The 23,760-nt window shown below is 43.1% G+C and overlaps 1 protein-coding gene across 4 annotated transcripts in view; it reads right to left on the reverse strand.

Moving 5' to 3' along the window:
* ppp2r5ca (protein phosphatase 2, regulatory subunit B', gamma a) overlaps nt 1-18,141 on the reverse strand; it is a 179,153-nt gene extending 161,012 nt beyond the window's left edge. The window contains exons 1-2 of one of the 4 annotated variants that reach the window (XM_043697390.2): nt 18,028-18,141; nt 17,611-17,679 (exon numbers count right to left, since the gene is read on the reverse strand). In XM_043697390.2, coding sequence (XP_043553325.1) covers nt 17,611-17,679; nt 18,028-18,054 — 96 coding nt within the window. In that variant the 5' untranslated portion in view covers nt 18,055-18,141. The remainder of the gene's footprint in view (nt 1-17,610; nt 17,680-18,027) is intronic. The other 3 variants (XM_087989769.1, XM_043697388.2, XM_043697387.2) reach the window with 3 other exon arrangements.
* Nucleotides 18,142-23,760: the final 5,619 nt, after the last annotated feature.

The raw sequence follows: 23,760 nt of genomic DNA on the forward strand, positions 1-23,760 counted from the left end.
CAGCTCGTTCCATACATGCACCACCCTCGGTGTGAAAATGTTGCCTCCTCGTTTCCTTTTAGATCTTTCGCCACTCATCTTAAATCTATGTCCTCTAGTTTTGGACTCCCGAACCCTGAAGAAAAGACCCCGTCTATTTACCCTATCCATGCGCCTCATGGTTTTATAAACCTTTATAACAGTCTACCATGAAGAACCCTGTCGAACATCTCATTGAAATCCAGGTAGATCACATCCACTGCTGTGCCCTCATCAATCCTCCTCGGTCTTCAAAAAACTCAAATTAAGTTAGTGAAGCACGATTTTCCACTCACCAGCCCAGTACCCAAAGAAGATGGCTTCATTCTTGCCTTGCTTTACTGTGGCTCGAGGGCAGTTCAAACAGGTTGCAGACGCTCACAAATCTGCACGCTGACATCAGATCTGAGCAGAAAATAACACCACCTATGTACAAGGAGGCTTTGACCTGTAGGCCTCTGCTGCTTGGAAGAGTCACCCATCTCAGGCTGACATCCTTCCTGATAAGACTTGGCAAAAGGCTCTATGCATCACAAACAAGACAGCAGAGAGGGAGCACCCCTGCCTGACTCCAGATCTGATCAGGAAGCTTTCTGACTCTGACCCACTGATTGAGACTACACTACAGATGTTGGTGTAGAGCAGTCAGATCGAATTGCAAAATCCCTTCACAGAACCCATCTTTGAGAGGACATTCCACTTTCTTTATATTTATTTAGTTTTTGGGAGTTTTATTCTTTTCTAAGGACTCAAGGGCTTTGGTCAGCTCATTCTCAACTTCTGTTGAGGATGTGCTATCAAATCCATTGCTAGATTCATTATGCCAGAAGTGGAGGCAGACAGCTATTCAAACATCATCTCTCATTCCAAGTGACTATATTTAAAAAAACATTTAATGCTAGCACATCACCATATGCATCATAAGATTTTCAAATTCAGCCTCAGAATATTAGCAAAAATTAAGTAATCTTCAACCAGAGAAATATTAAGATCCAAATCACCTCATTGTTGGCACTATTACAACTGTCAGAATTGCTGCCTCACAGATGAACTATTAAACCAGGAACATGTAAAAGATTCCATGGCAATACTTCAAGAGGAGGGGAATTATACCTGGTGTCCAGCCAATTTTCATCCCTAAAACAAATTTATAAAACAGATTATTTGGTGATTACCATGTTACTGTTTCTGGAAGCTAACTGCAATCAAATTGGCTGCTACGTTTCTACATGACAAGTTAGTACATGTCTAAAGTACATAATATTTTGTAAAGAACTTTGAGAAATTCTGTGATAATGAAATATGCCACATAAATTAAAAAGTATTACTTCAATATTATAGTAAGAGATTTCCCCAAAGTTCTTCATTTTCTCAAAACACCACTCAGAGTAGTCAACAAACACACAATCTGCCATCAGCCAGGATAAGTATCCAAATGACACTTGATCCAAATGCATCAGGGAGAAAATGCAATCAATGATCTTGGTCATAGATAAAAATCAGAAATTCTATGAAGATATTAAACAAAAGCCTGCATCTTTTAAACTGAACATTCCTAACAGGATTCTTGCTAGGGACACTTAGATTAATGATCAATATAAACAGTTCATTCACTCAGAATTAAAATTCTTGTAATAATATTCCTATATTTTATGTTTAAATTACAAATCCAAAGTTTGAGGGTGGTTACAAGCTGTATTGCTACTGACAAGCTTGAGAAATGCTTGAGAAACAGACAGATTTTGCCAAAAAAGTTTTCATCTTTCACTAATTAGGACAATTTTCTTAAATACCAATATAAAAGGAAATCATCATTTATACTGTAAAGAGATGGCTGACTATTGGCCAGTGGACCTTGATTCATAAGAGATGCTATACCTGGTTTAAAATCTAAACAGAGGCTGGCAGTTAACTGTCAATAATTAACGACTGCAATCCCAGTGTTAAAAAAATCTATCAAAGTCCATCAATTGTCTTTTTTCTCAATACTCAAGTTCTGTACAGCTAAAAGACAATTTGTATACGGACAAGCCATGTACAAACCTGGAGCAGAATGAAAATATAATTGCTTAAGTTATTGCAGTATAAGTTACGAAACTGATTAGGAGATAAAATGTTAGAACCACTATAGATGAGTAGTGCACTAAATTGAGAAAATTCCATGAAACATCTGAAAAGTCTATTTAGAAGCTAAATCCAGTTGCCATTTCTTTCCGCATACACTGTGAATTGCAAAAAAAAGTGCAATTCCTACATATGCATGGCAGTCAGAGATCTATTTTTACAATACTCACCACCTTTGAATCTGAAGCTTTTACTTTTTAAATCTGATTGGGCACAATGGAAAATGTGGTTAAAATAGTTTGACTTAATTTTCTCCTTTTAAATATAGTTTGAAGGATGCGTGCATTGCTGGTAAAGCCAGCATTTATTGCCCATGCTTTCATTGCCCAAGATGATTGTGAGGAGCTGTCTTCTTGAGTCTCTACATTTGTGTGGTGAAAATATTCCAGTAGATAAGGAGTTTAGTATCACGTGAATGATGGACAAGTCAAAGACGAACATCCATCTAGTTTCACCAATATAAAAACAAACTGCAACTTGCTCTTGAAATAGAAAGCGAACATTAGGAAAAATTGAAGGAAATGAGCTTTTAAAAATTTTAGAACAGATTAATTTACAAAACTATGCAGAACAATGGCAATATTTCACAGTGAAATTAAACCATAAGACACAGGAGCAGAATTAGGCCACTTGGTCCATCAGGTCTGCTCTGCCATTCAATCATGGCTGATCCATTTCTCAAACCCATCCTCTGCCTTTTCCCTGAAACCTTTGATCCACGTACTAATTAAGAACCATCTATCACCGCCTTAAGTGTACTCAATAAGTTGGCCTCCACACCTTTCTGTGGCTGTGAGTTGATTCACCACCTCTTATGAAATTGCACATCTCATTATAACAGGTCATCTCTTCATTCTGAGGCTTTGCCCTCAGGTCCTACTCTCTCCTGTTAGTGGAAACATCATTTCCACAGCCACACTATCTAGGCTGCTCAGTATTCTATGAGTTTCAATGAGATTCCCCCCCTTCCCATTCTTCTCAATACCAAGTACAGACTCAGAGTCCTCAACTGCTCTAGTGACAAGCTCTTCATCCTTGGAATCATTCTTGTATAACTCTTCTGGATTCCCTCTCATGCCAGGAGAACGTGAAGACTGCAGATGCTGGAGATCAGAGTAGAGTGTATGTTGCTGAAAAAGTACAGCAGGTCAGGCAGCATTCGAGGAGAAAGGAATCGACGTTTTGGACATAAGCCTTCCTGATGAAGGGCTTATGCCCGAAACGTCAATTCTCCTGTTCCTCTGATGCTGCCTGACCTGCTGTGCTTTTCCAGCACCATACTCTTGACTCCCTCCAATGCCAGCACAACCTTCCTTAATAATATGGAGCCCAAAATTACTCTTAATATTCCATTATGCAGGCTGACTGGAACCTGATACAGTCTCAAAAGCACAACCCTACTCTTGTATTGTATCCCCCTTCAAATTAATGCTAACATTGCATTAGCCTTCCTAACTGCTAACTACCAAGTGAACCTAAAAGTTAACCTTAAGAGAATCCTGACCGAGGACACGCAAGTCCATTTGTGCTTCAGATTTCCAAAGCCTTTCCCAATTTAGAAAATAGTCTACATCTCTGTTCTTCCTACCAAAGTGCATAGCCTTAAACTTTCCCACATTGTATTCCATCTGTCACTTCTTCGCCCAATCTCCAAGCCTGTCCAAATCCTTCCGGAGCCTCCCCACCTCCTTAATGCTACAGCCCCTCCATCCATTGTGTCATCTACAAACTTAGCAAAAATGCCCTCAGCTCCTTCATCCATTGGCCAACTCTCTATCCATTGGCCAACTCTCTATCCATAGCAGTACCTTGTCCCTAACATCATGCGTTCTTGTCTTATTTAGAAGCCTCTTGTGCAGCATCTTGTTAAAGGTCTTCTGGAAATCCAAATAGATCATTATAGGAAGGGTGTTGTGAAACTTGAAAGGGTTCAGAAAAGAGGGACAAGGATGTTGCCAGGGTTGGAGGGTTTGAATTACAGGGAAAGGCTGATTAGATTGGGGATTTCTTTTCTGAGGGGAGACCTTACAGATGTTTATAACATCATGGGGGGAATGGACAGGGTAAACAGACATGGTCTTTTCGCCAGGGTGTTGGAATCCAGAACGAGAGGGCATGATTTAAGGTGGGACAGAAAGATTTAAAAGGGACCTAAAGGGGCAACGTTTTGATGCAGTGGGTGGAGTGTGTATGGAATGAGCTGCCAGAGGAAGGTGGAGGAGGCTAGTAAATTTATGACATTTAAAAGGCATCCAGATGGGTATATGAACAGGAAGGGTATGAATCAAAACTAGCAAATGGGACTAGATTTATTTAGGACACCTGGTCAGCATGGACAAGTTAGACGAAGGGTCTGTTTCCATAACGTACATCTCTGACTCTATGACGTCCACCGGATCTCCTTTGTTAAACAATCAACCCATCACTAACCAGCAATTCTACCTTCACTTAATACCTTTGGTTTTATAATTTTCCTTGCAACAGCACAGCCTATCTACTCTTCAGTTTAAAGCCTAATCTATAGTCCAAGTTGTGATTCGCTAGAACTCTGGCACCAGTACTGGGGAAGGAGGAAGCTGTTCCGACGGGACAGGCTCCACCTGAATCATGCTGGGACCATTCTCCCACACCAATCCTTGAGCTATAGGTTTACCTCTTTACCTTTTGTTGATCGTGTGCCAATTAGCTTGCGTCTCAGGCGGGATCCTGAAGATTTCTGGTTCTGCTTAATTTAGTTGCTAGTTGCACATATTCCCTCAGCAGAGCTTCTTTCTACCTATATCGTTAGTACCTACATGGACCACAATAACTGGATCTTTCTCCACCCTGGATTTCCTCTCAAACAGCTGCTCCCAATCTACATTTCCCAGCTCCTGCTGAATTTTGGTATTGTTGGCTATCCCCCAATTTAGCATTCTTCCTTTAGGACCACTCTTGTCTTTGTCCACGAGTATTCTAAAACTTATGAAACTATTCCCAAAGTAATCCCCAACTGAAACGTCAACCACCTGGCTGTGCTCATTTCCTAACACCAGGTCCAGTATGGCCCCTTCTGGAGTTGGACTATTTACATACTGCTCTAGAAAACTCTCCTGGTTGCTCCTTACAAACTCTGCTCCATCTAGACCTCTGACATTAAGTGAATCCCAGTCAATGTTGGAAAAATTAAAATCTCCTACCACCATCACCCTGTTGCTCCTACATCTTTCCATGATCTGTTTACATATTTGTACTTCTATCTCACATTTGCTGTTGGGAGGCCTGTAGTACAGCCCCAACATTGTTACTGAGCTCTGAGGCCTGTAGTGCAGCCCCTATTTCTGAGCTCTGCCCATTTTGCCTCACTGCTCAAGTCTTCCATAGTGCCCTCCTTCAACACAGCTGTGATATCCTCTCTGACCAGTAATGCAACTCCTCCACCCCTTTTACCTCCCATTCTATCCTGCCTGAAGCATCGATGTTCTGGGATATTTGGCTACAAATCATTCCCTTAACCAAGTCTCAGTAAAGTCCATTGTTGAATTCTGGAAAGTCTGCCCTTTCTTTCCTCTAATGTCCTTACATGCTCTTGGGTTCACAAGATATTTTGATGGAATACAAACAGATTTTAAAAAAAGTTAACTCAAAAGTTGGTTTACAGTTTGTTGCTGTGTAGCCTTCTGGAAAGAATATTTGCCAGTTTGGATTTCATGCTGCTTTTAATCTTAAGAAATGAGAAATACGTTAATAATAGCATTTCTTAATGGCTCTTTGATGGTTGGAGAATATAACTTATATTTGACCTCCTTCAAAACCATGCAAAAATCCTCCTGAACTTCCTCACATTGGAACTTCAATCAACCCTTTGAACTGAATAGTAACCCAACTGTTCATCAACACTAGAAATAATTTCTGAAACTTCTATTTGTACCAGCTAGAGTTATACAAGATGGGTGAGAAGCTGCAAGGGTTCTAAAATTCTTGAAGATGTTCACACTCAAGTTCCTAAATACACTAAGGGAATCATACTGCAGTTTGCACTTTTGCAGTAACAGAACTTATCTACAACAACATGGGTATTAGCTACCCCCAAAAAATGTTCCTATGGAATTGTAGAAGATCAACCTTGAGCTGGCCGCTTTCATTTACACCAGATTCAAGAAAATTCTTTCCACCTTTAATACTTTTAAAAGATTTCAATGCAGATGATTTTATGATTCCCAGAGTACGGCAGATGGTTTAACGGCAATTTAAAAGATATGAAAAAGTGATGTGACCAAACCTCCAAGCACAACAGCAAATAAGGATCCCCAAGGAATAAAAAGAGAAAGCAATACATTAGTAATGGGTGACTTTAATCTTTGTGTATATTGGGATTGTTAATTCTTCCTCTACCAATTGGACTGAGAGCATGTGGGACAGTTTCCGAGAAAAATGTGTTATGGATCTAACAATGCTATTTTGGATGTGATGTGTAATGAAGCAGCGTTTGTATGTGACGTCAAAGTATAAGATCTCCTAGATAAAACTGAATAGAACAGGGCAAAATTCAGTTTTAGGAGGGAAACTTGGATCAGAAACAACTGTGTAAGCTTTAATGAGGGCAAATACAAAGGATTATGGGCAGAAGTGGCTGGAGTGGACTGGGAAAAGAGTTCAGCAGCAAAGACGGTTGAGGAACAACGTCTAAGAAAATAGTTCATGTCTCACAGCAAAGATATATTCCAGTGAGGAAGAAGGGATGGTGCAGGAGGGAGGGATTCAGGTATCTGGATAACTGGGGTTCTTTCTGGGGAAAATAGGACCTCTATAAACAGGATGGTCTACACCTGAACCTGAGGGGCACCAGTATCCTTGGGGGGTGATTTGCTAGTGCTCTTTGGGGGGGTTTAAACTAACTCTGCAGGGGCATGGGAACTTAGACTGTAGCTTTAGGGTGCAGGACCTGGAGTGTAGGGAGCTTAGGAACATGGCATCAATCTCAAAGGAGGGTGCCTGTAAACAGGAAAGTGGCTTGAAGTGTGTATACTTCAATGCAAGAAGTATACGAAATAAGGTAGGTGAACTTGCAGTGTGGGTTGGTACCTGGGATTTCGATGTTGTGGCTATTACGGAGACATGGCTAGAACAGGGACAGGATTGGCTGTTGCAGGTTCCAGGGTTTAAATGTTTTAGTAGGGTCAGAGGTGGGGGTAAAAGAGGGGGAGGTGTGGCATTGCTTGTCAAAGATATTATTACAGCGGTGGAAAGGACGATGGATGAAGACTCGCCATCTGAGGTAGTTTGGGCTGAGATTAGGAATAGGAAAGGTGAGGTCACCCTGTTAGGAGTTTTCTACAGGCCTCCTAATAGTCCTAGAGACGTAGAAGAAAGGATTGCGAGGATGATTCAGGAGAAGAGTGAAAGTAAAAGGGTGGTTGTTATGGGGGACTTTAACTTTCCAGATATTGACTGGGAAAGCTATAGCTCGAGTTCATTAGATGGGTCGGTGTTTGTCCAAGGTGTGCAGGAGGGTTTCCTGACACAATATGTAGACAGGCCAACAAGAGATGAGGCCATACTGGATTTGGTTCTGGGTAACGAACCAGGCCAGGTGTTAGAATTGGAGGTAGGTGAGCACTTTGGGAACAGTGATCACAATTCGGTGACTTTTACTCTAGTGGTGGAGAGGGATAAGTGTGCACTGCAGGGCAAGAGTTATAGCTGGGGGCAGGGAAATTATGATGCGGTGAGGCACGACTTAGAATGCGTGGCTTGGAAAAGTAGGCTTCAAGGGAAGGGCGCAATTGATATATGGAGCTTGTTCAAGGAGCAACTATTGAGTGTCCTTGATAAGTATGTACCCGTCAGGCAGGGAGGAAAGGGTCGTGCGAGGGAGCCGTGGTTTAATAAGGAATTGGAATCCCTTGTTAAAGGGAAGAGGGCGGCCTATGTAAAGATGAGGCGTGAAGGTTCAATTGGGGCGATTGAGAGTTATAAGGTAGCCAGGAAGGATCTGAAGAGAAAGCTAAGAGCAGCAAAGAGGGGACATGAAAAGTCCTTAGTTGGTAGGATTAGGGAAAACCCAAAGGCTTTCTATAGGTATGTCAGGAATAAAAGAATGACTAGGGTAGGAATAGGTCCAGTCAAGGATAGTAGTGGGAAGTTGTGTGTGGAGGCTGAAGAGATTGGGGAGACACTGAATGATAGCATTTTCGTCAGTATTCACTCAGGAACAGGACATTGTTGCCGATGTGAACACTGAGTCACAATTAATTAGAATGGACGGCTTTGAGGTATGTAGGGAAGAGGTGTTGGAAATTCTGGAAAGGGTGAAAATAGATAAGTCCCCTGGGGCTGATGGCATTTATCCTAGGATTCTCTGGGAAGCAAGGAAGGAGATTGTAGAGCCATTGGCCTTGATTTTTATGTCCTCGTTGTCTATAGGAATAGTGCCAGAAGACTGGAGGATAGCAAATGTGGTTCCCTTGTTCAAGAAGGGGAGTAGGGATAACCCTAGTAACTATAGGCCGGTGAGTCTCACTTCTGTTGTGGGCAAAATCTTAGAGAGAATTCTAAGGGATAGGATTTATGAACATCTGGATAGGAATAATGTGATCAAGGATAGTCAGCATGGTTTTGTGAAGGGCAGGTCGTGCCTCACAAACCTTATTGAATTCTTTGAGAAGGTGACTAAAGAGGTGGACGAGGGTAAAGCGGTAGATGTTGTGTATATGGATTTTAATAAGGCGTTTGATAAGGTTCTCCATGGTAGGCTACTGCAAAAAATATGGAGGTATGGCATTGAGGGTGAGTTGGAGGTTTGGATTAGGAATTGGCTGGCTGGAAGAAGACAGAGGGTAGTAGTTGATGGTAAAGGTTCATCTTGGATTGCAGTTACTAGCGGTTTTGGGACCATTGCTGTTTGTCATTTTTATAAATGACCTGGAGGAGGGGCTAGAAGGTTGGGTGAGCACGTTTGCGGATGATACGAAAGTCGGTGGAGTTGTTGACAGTGAGGAAGGTTGTGGCAGGTTACAGCGGGATATAGATAAGCTGCAGAGCTGGCAGAAAGGTGACAAATGGAGTTCAATGTAGGTAAGTGTGAAGTGATTCACTTTGGTAAGAGTAACAAAAAGATGGGGTACTGGGCTAATGGTCGGATACTTGGTAGTGTGGATGAGCAGAGGGATCTTGGTGTCCATGTACACAGATCTTTGTAAGTTGCCACCCAGGTAAATAGTGCTGTGAAGAAGGCATACGGCTTACTGGCTTTTATTGGTAGAGGAATTGAGTTCCGGAGTCCTGAGGTCATGTTGCAGTTGTATAAGACTCTGGTGCGGCCGCATCTGGAGTATTGTGTGCAGTTTTGGTCGCCATACTATAGGAAGGATGTGGAGGCACTGGAAAGGGTGCAGAGGAGGTTTACCAGGATGTTGCCTGGTATGGTAGGAAGATCGTATGAGGAAAGGCTGAGGCACTTAGAGCTGTTTTCACTGGAGAAAAGAAGGTTTAGGGGTGACTTGATAGAGGTGTACAAGATGATTAGGGGTTTAGATAGGGTTGACCATGAGAACCTTTTTCCACGTATGGAGTCAGCTATTACGAGGGGGCATAGCTTTAAATTAAGGGGTGGTAGGTATAGGACAGATGTTAGGGGTAGGTTCTTTACTCAGCGAGTCGTGAGTTCATGGAATGCCCTGCCAGTAGCAGTGGTGGACTCTCCCTCTTTATGGGCATTTAAAAGGGCATTGGATAGGCATATGGAGGATAGTGGGCTAGTGTAGGTTAGGTGGGCTTGGATCGGCGCAACATCGAGGGCCAAATGGCCTGTACTGCGCTGTATTTTTCTATGTTCTATGTTCTAAGGGATACAGCAACCATAGTTAACTATGGAAGTTAAGGATAGCATTAAATTGAAAGCAAAAACATGCAATGCTGCAAAGATTAGTAGTATGCCAATGGATCGGGAAGGTTTCAAAAACAAAGATAATCTGAAGAACGAGGGAGAAAATAAACTATGAGGATAAATGTGCACGTAACATTATGATGGACAGCAACACTTTAAAATAGAGAGAAGCCAAAATGATCACAGGCACCTTAGAAAAATGAGTGAGAAAATAATGACAGGGGACCTGAAATTAACTGAGGATTTCAATAAATACTTTGCATCAATCTTCACAATAGAAGACATTAATAGCATTCCAAAATTACTAATTCAAGTGGCAAAAGGAGGAAAAGTAATAAATTCAATACGTATTGCTACAGAAAAAGTGCTCGGGAAACTAAAGGAGCTAAGGACCAACAAGTCCTCTAGACCTGATGTGATACATCCTAACATATTAAAGGAAGTAGCTACAGAGATAGTGGATGAACTAGTGGCAATCTTCCAGGAATCCTTAGATTCTGGAGAAATCCCAGAGGATTAGAACCTTGCCAATGTAAGCGCTTTTTTAAGAAGGTAGGAGGCTATAGAACAAAAAAAAAGGCCATTTAGTTTAACATCTACGATTGGGATATATTAGAGTCTTTCATAAAAGCTCCAAAAGTATTCTGGGTAATCCAAGATGGAGGACGGGAAAATTGTCATCGTAACAGCTACTCCTTTTTTTGAGGTATTTTTCAGGAATTCTAGGAGCAGTAATTACCATCTTATAAGCTTTTGCATTGTCTTTGAACTTTGGGAAAAGATTAAATCAACAGCACTTTAAAAAAGGAGGTAAATAGGCAAAGTGGGAAGTGAATCAAAGAGAAATAAACCTGCACTGCTTCTGATGCAGCAATGAATCTGCATGGTTGACTGTTCTGCTGTTTGATTTCAAGTATCACTGGACATCAGACTTTGTCTAAGAAAAAATTAACAAACAGGGAAATTCACAACTGATCTTGGAGAAATCTGTGTTGGAGAGCTCACAGCGAGAGGACAGCTAAGTGGCCTTTTAAAGTGTAACTTTTTTTTTGTAAATCTACATTAGTGAGTAGAGTGGGTTCTTTTTTGATCATATGTTTTATTGAGATCCGTCTCTTCATTAAATTTTAAAAATACAAAACATAGGTACTAAGTAAGCTGGGAAGTGTTTTTCAAAGCAGTAAGACTGCACTATTTTCTGGCTCTGTAGATTGGTAAGCTGCAAAGATGGCCCTGAATAAAATGATATGCTCTTCACATCAGGTGTGGGAGATTAGGGAGAGTTTCCATGTTACTGATGATTATGTCTGCAGAAAGTGTATTTGGTTGTGAATCCTATCAGATCACATGAATTGGTTGGAGCAGCAGTTAGAGGCAATGAGAAATTTACAGGAGCTGGGGGTGTGATGGTTGGCAATTGCAAGGAAGTATATCAACCAAAGATACAATCAGGTAGATAGGCTACCTCCAGGAAAGGTCGGAGAGGCAAGAAGGTCATGCAAGAGTCTCCTGTGGCCCTCCCCATCTCAAACAAGTATGCTGTTTTGGAAAACGTAGGGGCTGATCGACTCTCAGGGAACTGAAGCACTGACAGCCAGGTTTCTGATGCAGGTACTGAGACTGGCTCTAATGTAATGAGGGGTACATCAGGTTCCAAGCTACTGATTGTTAAAGGGGACTCTCTGGTCAGGGGCATAGACAGACATTTCTGTGGTGGCTGCAAGGCATCAGATTGGTGTGTTGCCTCCATGGTGCTAAGACCAAGGATATCGTGGAGAAGGTGCAGAATATTCTCAAAGGGAAGAGGGACCAAGACGCCATTGTACACATTGGAACGAATGACGTAGGGGAAGAAAAGGATGAAATTCTGAGGAGACAATATAGGAAGTTAGACAGGAATTTAAAAATGAGGTCCTCGACTGTAGTATTATCTGAATTACTCTCTGTGCCACGAGCTAGTGAGGGTATGAATAGGAGGACAGAGCAGATGAATCGTGATTAAGGAGCTGGCAGGAAGGGCTTACATTTTTGCATCCTTAGAATGTCTTCTGGGGTAGAAGTGACGTGTATAAGAAGGATGGATTGCACCTGAATTGGAAGGACATTAGTATACAAGCGAGGAGATTTGCTCGAGCTGCTTAGGAGGATTTAAACTGGGCAAGGGGGAAGATAGTGAGAAAACACATTAGTCCGAGACTAGTACAGTTGGGAAAAGGACCAAGTCAAACAGTCAGGGCAGGCAGGAACAAGGCAGAGAACAAGGTAGGACTGTTAAATTAAAACACATTTATTTCAATGCAAGAGGTCTAACAGGTAAGGCAGATGAACTCAGGGCATGGTTAGGAACACGGGACTGGGATATCATAGCAATTACAAAGATGCAGCTCAGGGACGGACAGGATTAGCAGCTCAATGTTCCAAGGTATAGATGTTATAGGAAGGATTGACAGGGGGTGGGATGGGTGGGGACAAGAGAGGAGAGGGGGGGGACAAGAGAGGAGAGGGAGTGACATTTTTAATTAGGGATAATACTACTGCTGTACTTAAGGAGGATATTCCTGCGAACACATCCAGGGAAGTTATTTGGGTGGAACTGAGAAACAAGAAAGGGATGATCACCTTATTGTGATTGTACTATAGACTCCCAGCCATATTCAGCAGGAGGTTGAGAAACACATCTAAGGCGATCTCAGTATCTGTTAGAATAATAGGGTGGTTATGGTGGGAGATTTTAACTTTCCAAACATAGACTGGGGCTGCCATACTGTTAAGGACTCGGATGGAGAGAAATTTGTTCGTCTGCACAAGGTTTTCTGATTCAGTATGTGAATGTACCTGCTAGAGAAGGTACAAAGTTTGACCTACTCTTGGGAAATAAGGCAGGGCAGGTGGCAGGTGTCAGTGGAGAGCACTTTGGGGCCAGTGACATAATTCTGTTCATTTTAAAATAGTAACAGGAAAGGATATCCCAGATCTAAAAGTTGAAGTTCTAAATTGGCGGAAAGCCAAATTTGACGGTATTAAGCAAGAATATTCAAAAATTGATCGGGGGCTGATGCTTACAGGTAAAGGGACAACCGGAAAATGGGAAGCCTTCAAAAATGAGATAACAAGAGTCCAGAAACAATATATTCCTGTTAGGGTGAAAGGCAAGGCTGATAGGTTTAGGGAATGCTGGATGACTAAAGAAATTGAGGTTTTGCTGAAGAAAAAAGAAAGCATATGTCAGGTATAGACAGCAGAGGTCGAGTGAATCCCTAGAAGAGTAGAAGGCAATAGGAGTATAGTTGCAGGAGATCAGGATGACAAAAAGGGAACACGAGACAGCTTTGGCAAATAGGCTGAAGGCAAACGCAAAGGGAGTCTACAATACATTAAAGGACAAAAGAGTAACTAGGGGCTCTTAAAGATGGGGAAAATACTAAATGAGTATTTTTGCATCAGTGTTTACTGTTGACAAGGACATGAAAGATATAGAACGAGGGGAAATAAGTAGCAACATTGTGAAAAAATGTCCATATTACAGTGGTGGTGGTACTGGCTGTCATAAAATGCATAAATGCCAGGGGCCTGATCAGGTGTACCCTAGAACTCTGTAGGAAGTAGAGAAATGATCTCAGTTCATTGCTGAGATATTTGTATCACTAATAGCCACAGGTAAGGTGCTGGAAGACTGGAGGTTGGATAATGTGGTGCCACTGTTTAAGGAAGGTGGAAAGGAAAAGCCAGGGAACAACAGACTAGTGTGTGTGACATTGGTGGAGGGCAAGCTGTTGGAAGAAATCCCAAGGGACAGGATTTGCATGTATTTGGAAAGGCAAGGGTTGATCAGGCATAGTCAACATGGCTTTGTGTGTGGGAAATCAGAGTCATAGAGATGTACAGCATGGAAACAGACCCTTCGGTCCAACCTGTCCATGCTGACCAGATATCCCAACCCAATCTAGTCCCACCTGCCAGCACCCAGCCCATATCCCTCCAAACCCTTCCTATTCATATATGTTTCATGATTTGATTGAGTTTTTTTGAAGAGGTAACAAAGAGGGTTGATGAGGGCAGAGCAGTAGACGTGATCTATACGCATTTCAATAAGACATTCAACAAGGTTCCTCATAGTAGACTGGTTACCAAGATTTGATCACATGGAATACAGCCATTTAGATATAGAACTGTCTCGAAGGTAAAAGACAGCAGGTTGTGGTGGAGGGTTGCTTTTCAGACTGGAGGCCTGTGCCCAGTGGTGTGCCACAAGGATCGGTGCTGGGCCCACTGCTTTTCGTCATTTATATAAATGATATGGATGTGAGCATAACAGGTATGATTAGAGGATCGGTGCTGGGCCCACTGCTTTTCGTCATTTATATAAATGATATGGATGTGAGCATAACAGGTATGATTAGATTCCCTACAGTATGGAAACAGGCTCTTCAGCCCAACAAGTCCACAACGACTCTCCGAAAAGTAACCCACCCAGACCCATTCCCCTGACTAATGCACATTACACTATGAGCAATTTAGCATGGTTAATTCTCTTGACCTGCACATTCTTGGATTGAGGGGGGGAAACTGGCACCCAGAGAAAACCCACGCAGACACAGGGAGAATGTGCAAACTCCACACAGACAGTCACCCGAGGCGGGAATTGAACCCGGGACCCTGGCAGTATGAGGCAGCAGTACTAACCACTGAGCCACCATAGTATAGTTAGTTTGCAGATGACACCAATATTGGAGGTGTAGCGTACAGCAAAGGAGGTTACCTCAGAGTAAAAGAGGATTCTTGATCGGTTAGGCCAATGGACCCAGGGGTGGCAGATGTGAAGTTTAATTTAGATAAATGCGAGGTGCTGCATTTTGGAAAGGCAAACGAAGGCAGGACATTATACTTAATGGTAAGGTCCTGGGGAGTGTTGCTGAATAAAGAGACCTTGGAGTGCAGGTACATAGTTCCTTGAAAGTGGAGTCACAGGTAGATAGGATAGTGAAGGCGGTGTTTGTTATGCTTTCCTTTATTGGTTAGAGCACTGAGTATAGGAGTTGGTAGGTCATGTTGCAGCTGTACAGGCCATTGGTCAGGCCACTTTTAGAGTACTGCATACAATTCTGGTCTCCCTGCTATAGGAAGGATGTTGTGAAACTTGAAAGGGTTCAGAAAAGATTTACAAGGATGTTGCTATAGTTGAAAGGTTTGAGCCATAATGAGAGGCTGAATAGGCTAGGGCTATTTTCCACAGAGCATTGGAGGCTGATGGGTGACCTTACATAGGTTTATAAAACGATGAGTGGCATGGATACAGTAAATGGACCAGAGCACAGAACTCTGAAACTAGAGGGCATAGGTTTGAAGTGAATGGAGAAAGATTTAAAAGGGACCTTAGGGGCCACCTTTTTACACAGATGGATTGAGCTGCCAGAGGAAGTGGTGGAAGCTGGTACGATTACAACATTTAATAGAAAAGGTTTAGAGGGTTATGGGCCAAATGCTAGCAAATGGGATTAGATAAATTTAGGCGATCTGGTGGGTATGGGCATGTGGACCAAGGATCTGTTTCCATGCTGTACATCTCTATGACTCCACATAGTAGCAGTGCTTTTAGATATACAGAATACAATGAAGCAGAGTTGGCCTGGCTTCTTGGAAGGGACATCATGTCTGACAGATTTACTATACTTCTTTGAGGTAACAAGCAATAGAAATAAAAGGGGAAGCAGTTACATAATACATTTGGATTTTCAGAAGGCCCGTGTTAAGGCACCGCACATTTGGCAACGTGATAGAGCCCACTGTGTTGGAGAAGTCTATTAACACAGATAGAGTTAATTCAAAGACAGAATTGGGATGAGGGGGAAACTTTCAGGATGGCAATCTGAAACGAGCGGAGTGCCAGAGTTCAATACACCATTAGTCAATATGTTAGTGACTTGGATGGGGAAAGTGAATGCACTATAGTCAGATTTGGCAGAAAATAATGGAACCATCTAATAGACACACACACACACAGATAGCAGGGAAACTGACACTCAAAAGTGCCCAAAAAACCCATCAAAAATTAACGACAGGATCAACAAATAAGAGAAAGGTTACTTTAGTAGATGGGATAGAACAACAACATGCATGTGTAAGACAATCATGGCACTGGGTTGCCACAAACATGAGCCAAAAAAGTGTGACATGGCCATTAAGACTAAAAACATTTGAAAGTAAAATATCCACATCACCATCCTTTCTTGGGAAATGTCTGAAAGTTGTCAAACCCATCACTTTAAAACCATTAATCTGGGACACTTGCTCTTCACACCATAAACTAATCACCTCTTATCTATTGGCTTACACCTCTCTTGGGGTGTAAGCCCAAATTGCTTTTGCCCCAAGAGTCATCATTAATCATAGTTATAATGCTATGGGTATATTGTAATTTATGAATGTAATAAACTTGGAAGGTGTTTCTAATTTGAATCTGTGCAATCCACATTGCTTTCAGTGAATTAGGAATAACAATTCCACATGCAGAATGCCTGGTCACATTATGCTCCAGTATCCTTAGCTTCGAGCTACAGCTTGACCTTCATGGTGTTTGAACAACCTCGTACTAACTCAAGTTGGAAAGTAAATGCATACTATGTTTGGGAGGAGTAATGTAACACATTTGGCTCATTGGCCTTGATGGATGTCAGTAAAAGTGTCTTACAGTGGTTGAGATGAATGTGCAAGATGCCTTTGTATTTGTCAAGAGCTCAGGTCTTGACAGGCCACTTCACTCAGCTAGTAATCCAGGGGCCTGAATTAATGATCAGGAGACAGGATCATCATTTCCACAGAGGAAAGTTATCTTTACCCGGTCTGGCCTGTAGTCAACTCATAAATGGCGTTAATTCCTAACTGCTCTCAAATGGCCTAGTAAGGCAGTGGAAAAGGGCTAAAATAGAGAACTGATGTTCAAAATTGCAAATGAGTTTGAAGATGTGGAGAAACAACTTTCACTTGTGGGTGAGTCAAGAACAATGTAACAAACTTAAGAAAATCACAAGCAGGTAAAATATAGATGAGGAAGAAATTATTTGAATTGGTTGAAACAGTATGCTATAGCTGCCTGACACATACGAGCGTTTAAAAGGAATGGGGAGGCAAGAGATGCGGTAAAATAGGAAGTAAACTGGAGGAGGTGGTTCATGTGAAGTACAGAACATTAGTTTCTAACTTGTATTTGTACTTTAGATTCTAAGAAATGACAGATTAAGTTGCCTTTTAGAAACCAGTGTAATATGAATCCCTGATTTACAAAAGTATACAACCACCCAAATATGATCAGGGTGACATCGAAATCCGACAACGTCCACATTACAGTACCTTCTGAAAATATTTCGCTGCAGTGTATCCTTGCGTCAAATGGGAACAGTAGATGTATGAAAACGAAGACAAGCCCCGGGCGCTGCAGCAGGTAAACCAGAGGGAAAACGGACACGGGCAGAGCCCACAGCCCGGGAAAGGTAGCGGCGGGCCCCAACCTCCCCAACCCCCCCTCTCTCTCCAGTTAAACCGCTCCGAGGGCGCGAGAGCCACCTCCGGTCTCTCCCCCCCCCCCCCCCCCGGTCAATCTTTACCTCCACTTCGGCATTCTCCTGAGCGTCCTTTGTGCCGCTTTTGCCACTTTTCCCAGTTTTAGGAGGTTCCTGAAAGTGAAGAGATTAAAGCATCAGGGCGGAGTTGAGGGAAAGGCAGTTTGCCGTTTGGTGGGGGGGGGGGGGGGGGGGGAAGAGAGCGGTTACCGGCCGCTCCGGGGAAAGAAACCCCAAACTCCAACACCCCTCTCCCTCCGCCTCCGCCTCCGCCTCCCCAGTGGCCGAAATGTAAGATGGCCCACCGGAGGAGACGCCGGTTGTTCAGGGAGAAACACGGGCCGGTCCCCAGAGGAAAGGAAGGGGGACGGACGGCTCTGAACATCTCACCCGTCCCTCCCGGTTCGGCCCCGGCAAACAGAGCATTCCCCGCCCGCCGCAGCTTCCTTCGGCCACCCTCACCTTGTCTTTCTTGTTTTTATTGGGCATGTCCAGTACGGACAGTCGCTCGGTCTCAGCGCCGCTGTTCCCGGTGCCAGACCCGGATCCGGACCCCGACGCCGTTTGCCTTTCCTCAGCCGCCGCCACCGCCGCCTGCTCAGCACTGAATGCCATTGGTCACTCAGACACACGTGACCTAATCTCCAGGGGCTCGAGGCAGTTTGACCAGGACACGCTGCAAAAGTTCTCACACTGAAGTGGCAGGCTCTGCCACCCGGCTCAGAGTCTACGTGCTCCAGTGCATTGCTCCCCCACCAGCTCATTATTTATCCCACTCAGGACCCGCTAACTATCAGCACAGTTTCAGATCCCTCCCGTCCACCAAAATGCTGCGACCCCCACACCCCGACTTCTAGCAGCCTCAACCACTTTCCAGTTGTTCAGCCACATAACACAATCAATTACTACCTTCCCTCCACTTTACTGTCCACCCACCCCCAAGCCTGCAGGACTCGCTTACATATAAGATGCAGCAGCAGGTGGGATTGGCATACCTTCATCTCCTGAACCCTTTGGAGAAGTGGTTGTAAATTCCTGGGCTGGCAGAGACTGCAGAGGGCTTTGCAGCTGGTATCACTGAAATCATTCAGATTGATTGTGTATTACTATCTTATGCACCTTCTCAAATCGAATACTCCATCGTCCTGATTTAGGTTCTGGAATACATTAACTAGGCATGCAATGAAGGTATGTTCAATTGAAGCATTCAAAAGGAAAGTGGACTGTACCTTTAAAAGAATGAATGTGAAGAGTGATGGGAAGAAGGCAGGAGAACTGTACTTAAGTTACTCTTTCAGAAGGAATGCAAACACAATTAATGTCCCCTCTGTAACAGTTCTGTGACTTTTTTCTATTCATGCCCACAGAATGTGGGCATCACTGGTTAGGCCAGCAAATATTGTTGATTTGAGAATGTGATGAAGAACATTTCTTTACCACTGCAGGCAGACCAAGGAGACCAGGTACACCTGCAGTGATATTAGGAAAGAGTTCCTGGACTTTGATCCAGAGACAGAGAAAGAATGCATTGTAGCTCTTTCAGTCACTGCTCACAGATGATGTGAAGGAGGGAGGATTACTCCCTACATGAATGTGGCCTTCTATTGAAAACCCTCTTCCTCTTCTCTTTAAAAACTCTGTGAATGACAGTAGGCTTTCTGCTCAGAAGTTATCAAACTGCATTGATCTTGAAGAAGTCCAGTTCCATCCCTTCCAACTACAATAACTTTTCAGGACTCCTCCAAAAGCATTTAACATAGTACATTCACTAATACTGCAGCAGCATTAAAAGTCTTAAGCATCTCACTTGAAAGTTGCATGTTGATATCTTTAACTTGCTTGTGGCAGAGAATGATTGAGTACAGGTTCAGTGCATTAATTGGACTTGCAAAACTCAAAGACAGCAGGTCAGGTGCCTAATCGATGTTTGATACAGTATAATCGTAATCTGCCAACCCTGCATGCTTCCAGCCTATGCACGGCATGCATACTCACTGGCAGCCTTCGAAGCAGGACAAGCTGTGTGAGCTATGCCAAAAGTGGTGAGAAACAGAGCGATTTTTAATTTCAGAACACCAAATTCCCACATCACCAAAACCAGCAACAATTAGGATTCTAATTTTACCACTTTCTTATTTTAGCAGGGAAACAAGTGAGGAATCATACAAGTGACGAGCAACTTAAATATACTCCCAAAACTCTTGAAAGAACATCATGCAAACATGGGCACAGAATTCACAATTCTTAGCCAAAAATAAATTCCCTCTGAGAATGTTTTATGTCCTTTGACGCTTGAGAAGTTTGACTTTGAGAGGTTTGAAAAATCACATAAAACAAAATTGTATAACACAGTTCACCCAGTTCATGTCTTCATTTTTAGAAAAGTAGCAATAATTGGTAATGGTTTTAGAACTTAAAAAGTGCTAAAAATAATCAAATCACTGAAGATAAATGGTGTTTTTAGGGGCTCAAACTCACAGCAAAGCTCTGCTTTTTCTCCACAATCCTGTGAGATCTGCTGAGTTTGTCCAGCAATTTCTGTTTCTTTTTGTCTAGATCTTCAGCATCTGTAGTACTTTGCTTTTTATTAGTCTAGTAAACATGCTTTGAACTGCTTTCAATATACTTATATCCTTCCTTAAATAGGAAGGCCAATACTGTACTCTAGATGTGTTTCCACCAGTATCATATACAACTGAAGCATAACCTTCCTGTCAGTATATTCAATTTCCCTCATAATAAATCATAGCATTCTGTTAGATTTCCTCATTATTGTTGTACCTGCATGTTAGCCTTAAACGATTAATGTACCAGGACATATAGATGCCTTTGCATCTCAGAGCTCCGACACAGATAAGGCAAGGCTAAAGGGAAGGGGATCATCTATACAGTAATCAAAATAGAGGGCAGAGATCATGCTCAGAACATGTTGACCTCAATATTGAGTCTTAGTGTGCCTAAGTGGAAAATGAGATGGTGTTCCCTCAGCTTGCATTGGGCTTTGCTAGAACATTATAGCAGGCCCAGAACAGAAATGTTAGCATGGGAGCAAGATTATTTATTAAAATGGCAAGCAAAGGTCAGAGTCATTCTTAGGAAAGAGTGAAGGTGTTCTGCAAAGTGATCATCCAATTTCTGTTTGGGCTCACCAATGTAAAGGAGTTATATTAGGAGTACCAAATGCATTACACCAATGTAAAGGAGACTGCATTATGACTAGCGAATACAGTAGACAAAATTGAAAGATGTGTAAGTAAAATACTGTTTCACCTGGAAGTTGTGTTTGGAGCCTTGAAATATAAGGAGGCAGGAGGTGAAAGGGCAAGTTATGTCTTCTGCAATTACATAGAGAAATGCCATGCAGTATTGGGGTGGGTGAGGGGCAGGGGTGGTGATGGATGGCATGCTGAGGAAATGTTAGAATAGTGGACTAGAGTGTGGCAGAGGGAATGGTCAGGGTGGAATTCTGACAACAGAGGGGAGGGGAAGATATCTTTGTTTGGTGATGTTAACCTGCTGGAGATGGTGGAAAAGGCAGGGGATGATTGTTTAAAATGGACCCATTTTCATGTGTTTTATTATCATTGAATCCCTACCATGTGGAAACAGGACCTTTGCGCCAACTAGTCCACACGAACTCTCTGAAGAATAACCCATCCAGACCCATTCCCCCTACCCTACACATTCCTGAACACTATGGGCAATTTAGCATGGCCAATTCACTTCACCTGCACATCTTTGGACTGTGGGAGAAAACCGGAGCACCCGGAAGAATTCCACGCAGACAGTCACCCGAGGCTGGAATTGAACCTGGGTCCCTGGTGCTGTGAGGCAACAGTGCTAACCACTGAATTACCATGCCACCCCAGTTTGCTATGTCTAAATGGTTTTTGATGCACTGCAGCAATCATCAAGGTTATTTCATAGTCATTCCCCAGTCCTGTGACCCCAAAATAAGGAAAAACAAAACTAACATTGTTGTGAGACAATCATCAGATCCAAATTGCCTTTCAAGTCAAAAACGTTGCTTTTGCAATTTCTTTCTTGTCTATTGGTCAATATAAATGAAATTCTCTACCTAATTTAGCTTGGTGGACAAGTTTCACTGACACTCAAATTATTAACAGATAACCAGATGGATTTTTTTTTCAAGACTCTTAAGGTTTGTAATTAGATAAAGAAATTGCTTACATTGGCTGGTGAGACAGCAACAGGAAGGTACTTATTTAAGATGCCTGCAAAGAAATTAAACAAGTTTGAAGAAATTTCCCTGCAGAGCATGTGTTGAAAAGGTGGAATTATGTCAAAAGCTGTTGTTGAGTCAGAGCAGATCTTCATAGTCCTCACCTTAATGAGGTATATTGCCATTATTCCACTGTAGTTGTGTCAAAACTTTTTTTATTCATTCACAGAATTGGATGTCACTGGCCAGGCCAGCATTTATTATCCATCCCTAATTGGACTAAGTGTCAACCACATTGCTGTGATTCTGGAGTCACATGTAGACTAGACCAGGCAAGGATAGCAGTTTCCTTCTGAAAAGGACATTAGTGAACCAGATGAGTTTTTCCTGATAATTGTTTCATGTTCATCATTAGTCTTTAGATATTTATTGAATTAAAATTCTATCATCTACTATGGATTGATTCGAACCCAAGTCCCCAGAATATTACCAGGATCTCTGGATTAATAGGACAAAGTGAGGACTGCAGTTGCTGGAGATCAGAGTCCAAGACCTCCACCAAGACTTTTGGTTCGACGGCCCTCTACGCCTTATCTTCACCAAGGACATCCAGTCCCTGTATGTATCTAACTGCCATGACAAAGGCCTCCAAGTCCTCTGTTTCTTCCTCTCATGCCGTCCAACCAGTACTCTTCCACTGACACTGTCATCGACCTGGCTGAACTGGTCCTCACCCTTAACAACTTCTCCTTCCAATTCTCCCACTTTCTCCAAACCAAGAGGGTGGCCATGGGTCCCAGCTATGTCTGTCTCTTTGTCAGGTACATAGAACAGTCCATCTTCTGCAGCTACACTGGCACCATCCCCTCCCTTTTCCTCCACTACATCGATGACTGTGTTGGCGCTACTTCATGCTCCCATGAGGTTGAACAGTTTATCAACTTCACTAACAACTTTCATCCCAACCTCAAATTCACCTGGACCATCTCAGACACCTCTCTCCCCTTCCTGGACCTCTCCATCTCCATCACCAGTGACCAACTAACCACAGACATCTACTACAAAACCACTGACTTCCACAGCTACCTGGACTACAACTCCTCCCACCCTGCCTCCTGTAAAAATGCCATCCCTTATTCCCAACTCCTCTACCTCCACCACACCGTGGGCGGCACGGTGGCACAGTGGTTAGCACTGCTGCTTCGCAGCGCCAGAGACCCGGGTTCAATTCCCGACTCAGGCGACTGACTGTGTGGAGTTTGCACGTTCTCCCCGTGTCTGCGTGGGTTTCCTCCGGGTGCTCCGGTTTCCTCCCACAGTCCAAAGATGTGCAGGTTAGGTGAATTGGCCATACTAAATTGCCCGTAGTGTTACGTAAGGGGTAAATGTAGGGGTATGGGTGGGTTTCGCTTCGGCGGGTCAGTGTGGACTTGTTGGGCCGAAGGGCCTGTTTCCACACTGTAATCTAATCTAATCTGTTCCCAGGATGACCAGTTCTACCATAGAAAATCCCAGATGGCCTCCTTCTTCAAAGACAGCAATTTCCTATGTGGTCAACGATGCCCTCAAATGCACCTCCTCCATTTCCTTCACCTCTGCCCTTGAACCCGACCCCTCCCAACGCAACAAAGACAGAACCCGTCAGTCTTTACCTTCCACCTCACCAACGTCTGTATACATTGCATCATCCTCCGCCAATTCCACCATCTACAAATAGACCCCACCACCCTGGATAGATTTCCCTCCCCAGCCCTATCAGCGTTTCAGAGAGACCATTCCATCCGTGTATCCCTTGTCAGATCCTAGACCCCCACCAGCCTACACCCCATTCCTGGCACCTTCCCTTGCCACCGCAAGAGGTGCAAAACCTGTGTCTCCATCTCCACCCTCACCTCTGTCCAAGGCCCCAAAGATCTTTCCACACCCGATAGAAATTTACCTGTACTTCCACTAATATCATCTACTGTATCCATTGCACCCGATGTGGTTCCCTGTACATTGGGGGACAGGAC

Source organism: Chiloscyllium plagiosum, unplaced genomic scaffold (genome assembly GCF_037043375.1).
Source record: "Chiloscyllium plagiosum isolate Xiang-an unplaced genomic scaffold, Cpla_swu_hap1 HiC_scaffold_8, whole genome shotgun sequence".
In the NCBI taxonomy this organism is placed as follows: domain Eukaryota; kingdom Metazoa; phylum Chordata; class Chondrichthyes; order Orectolobiformes; family Hemiscylliidae; genus Chiloscyllium; species Chiloscyllium plagiosum.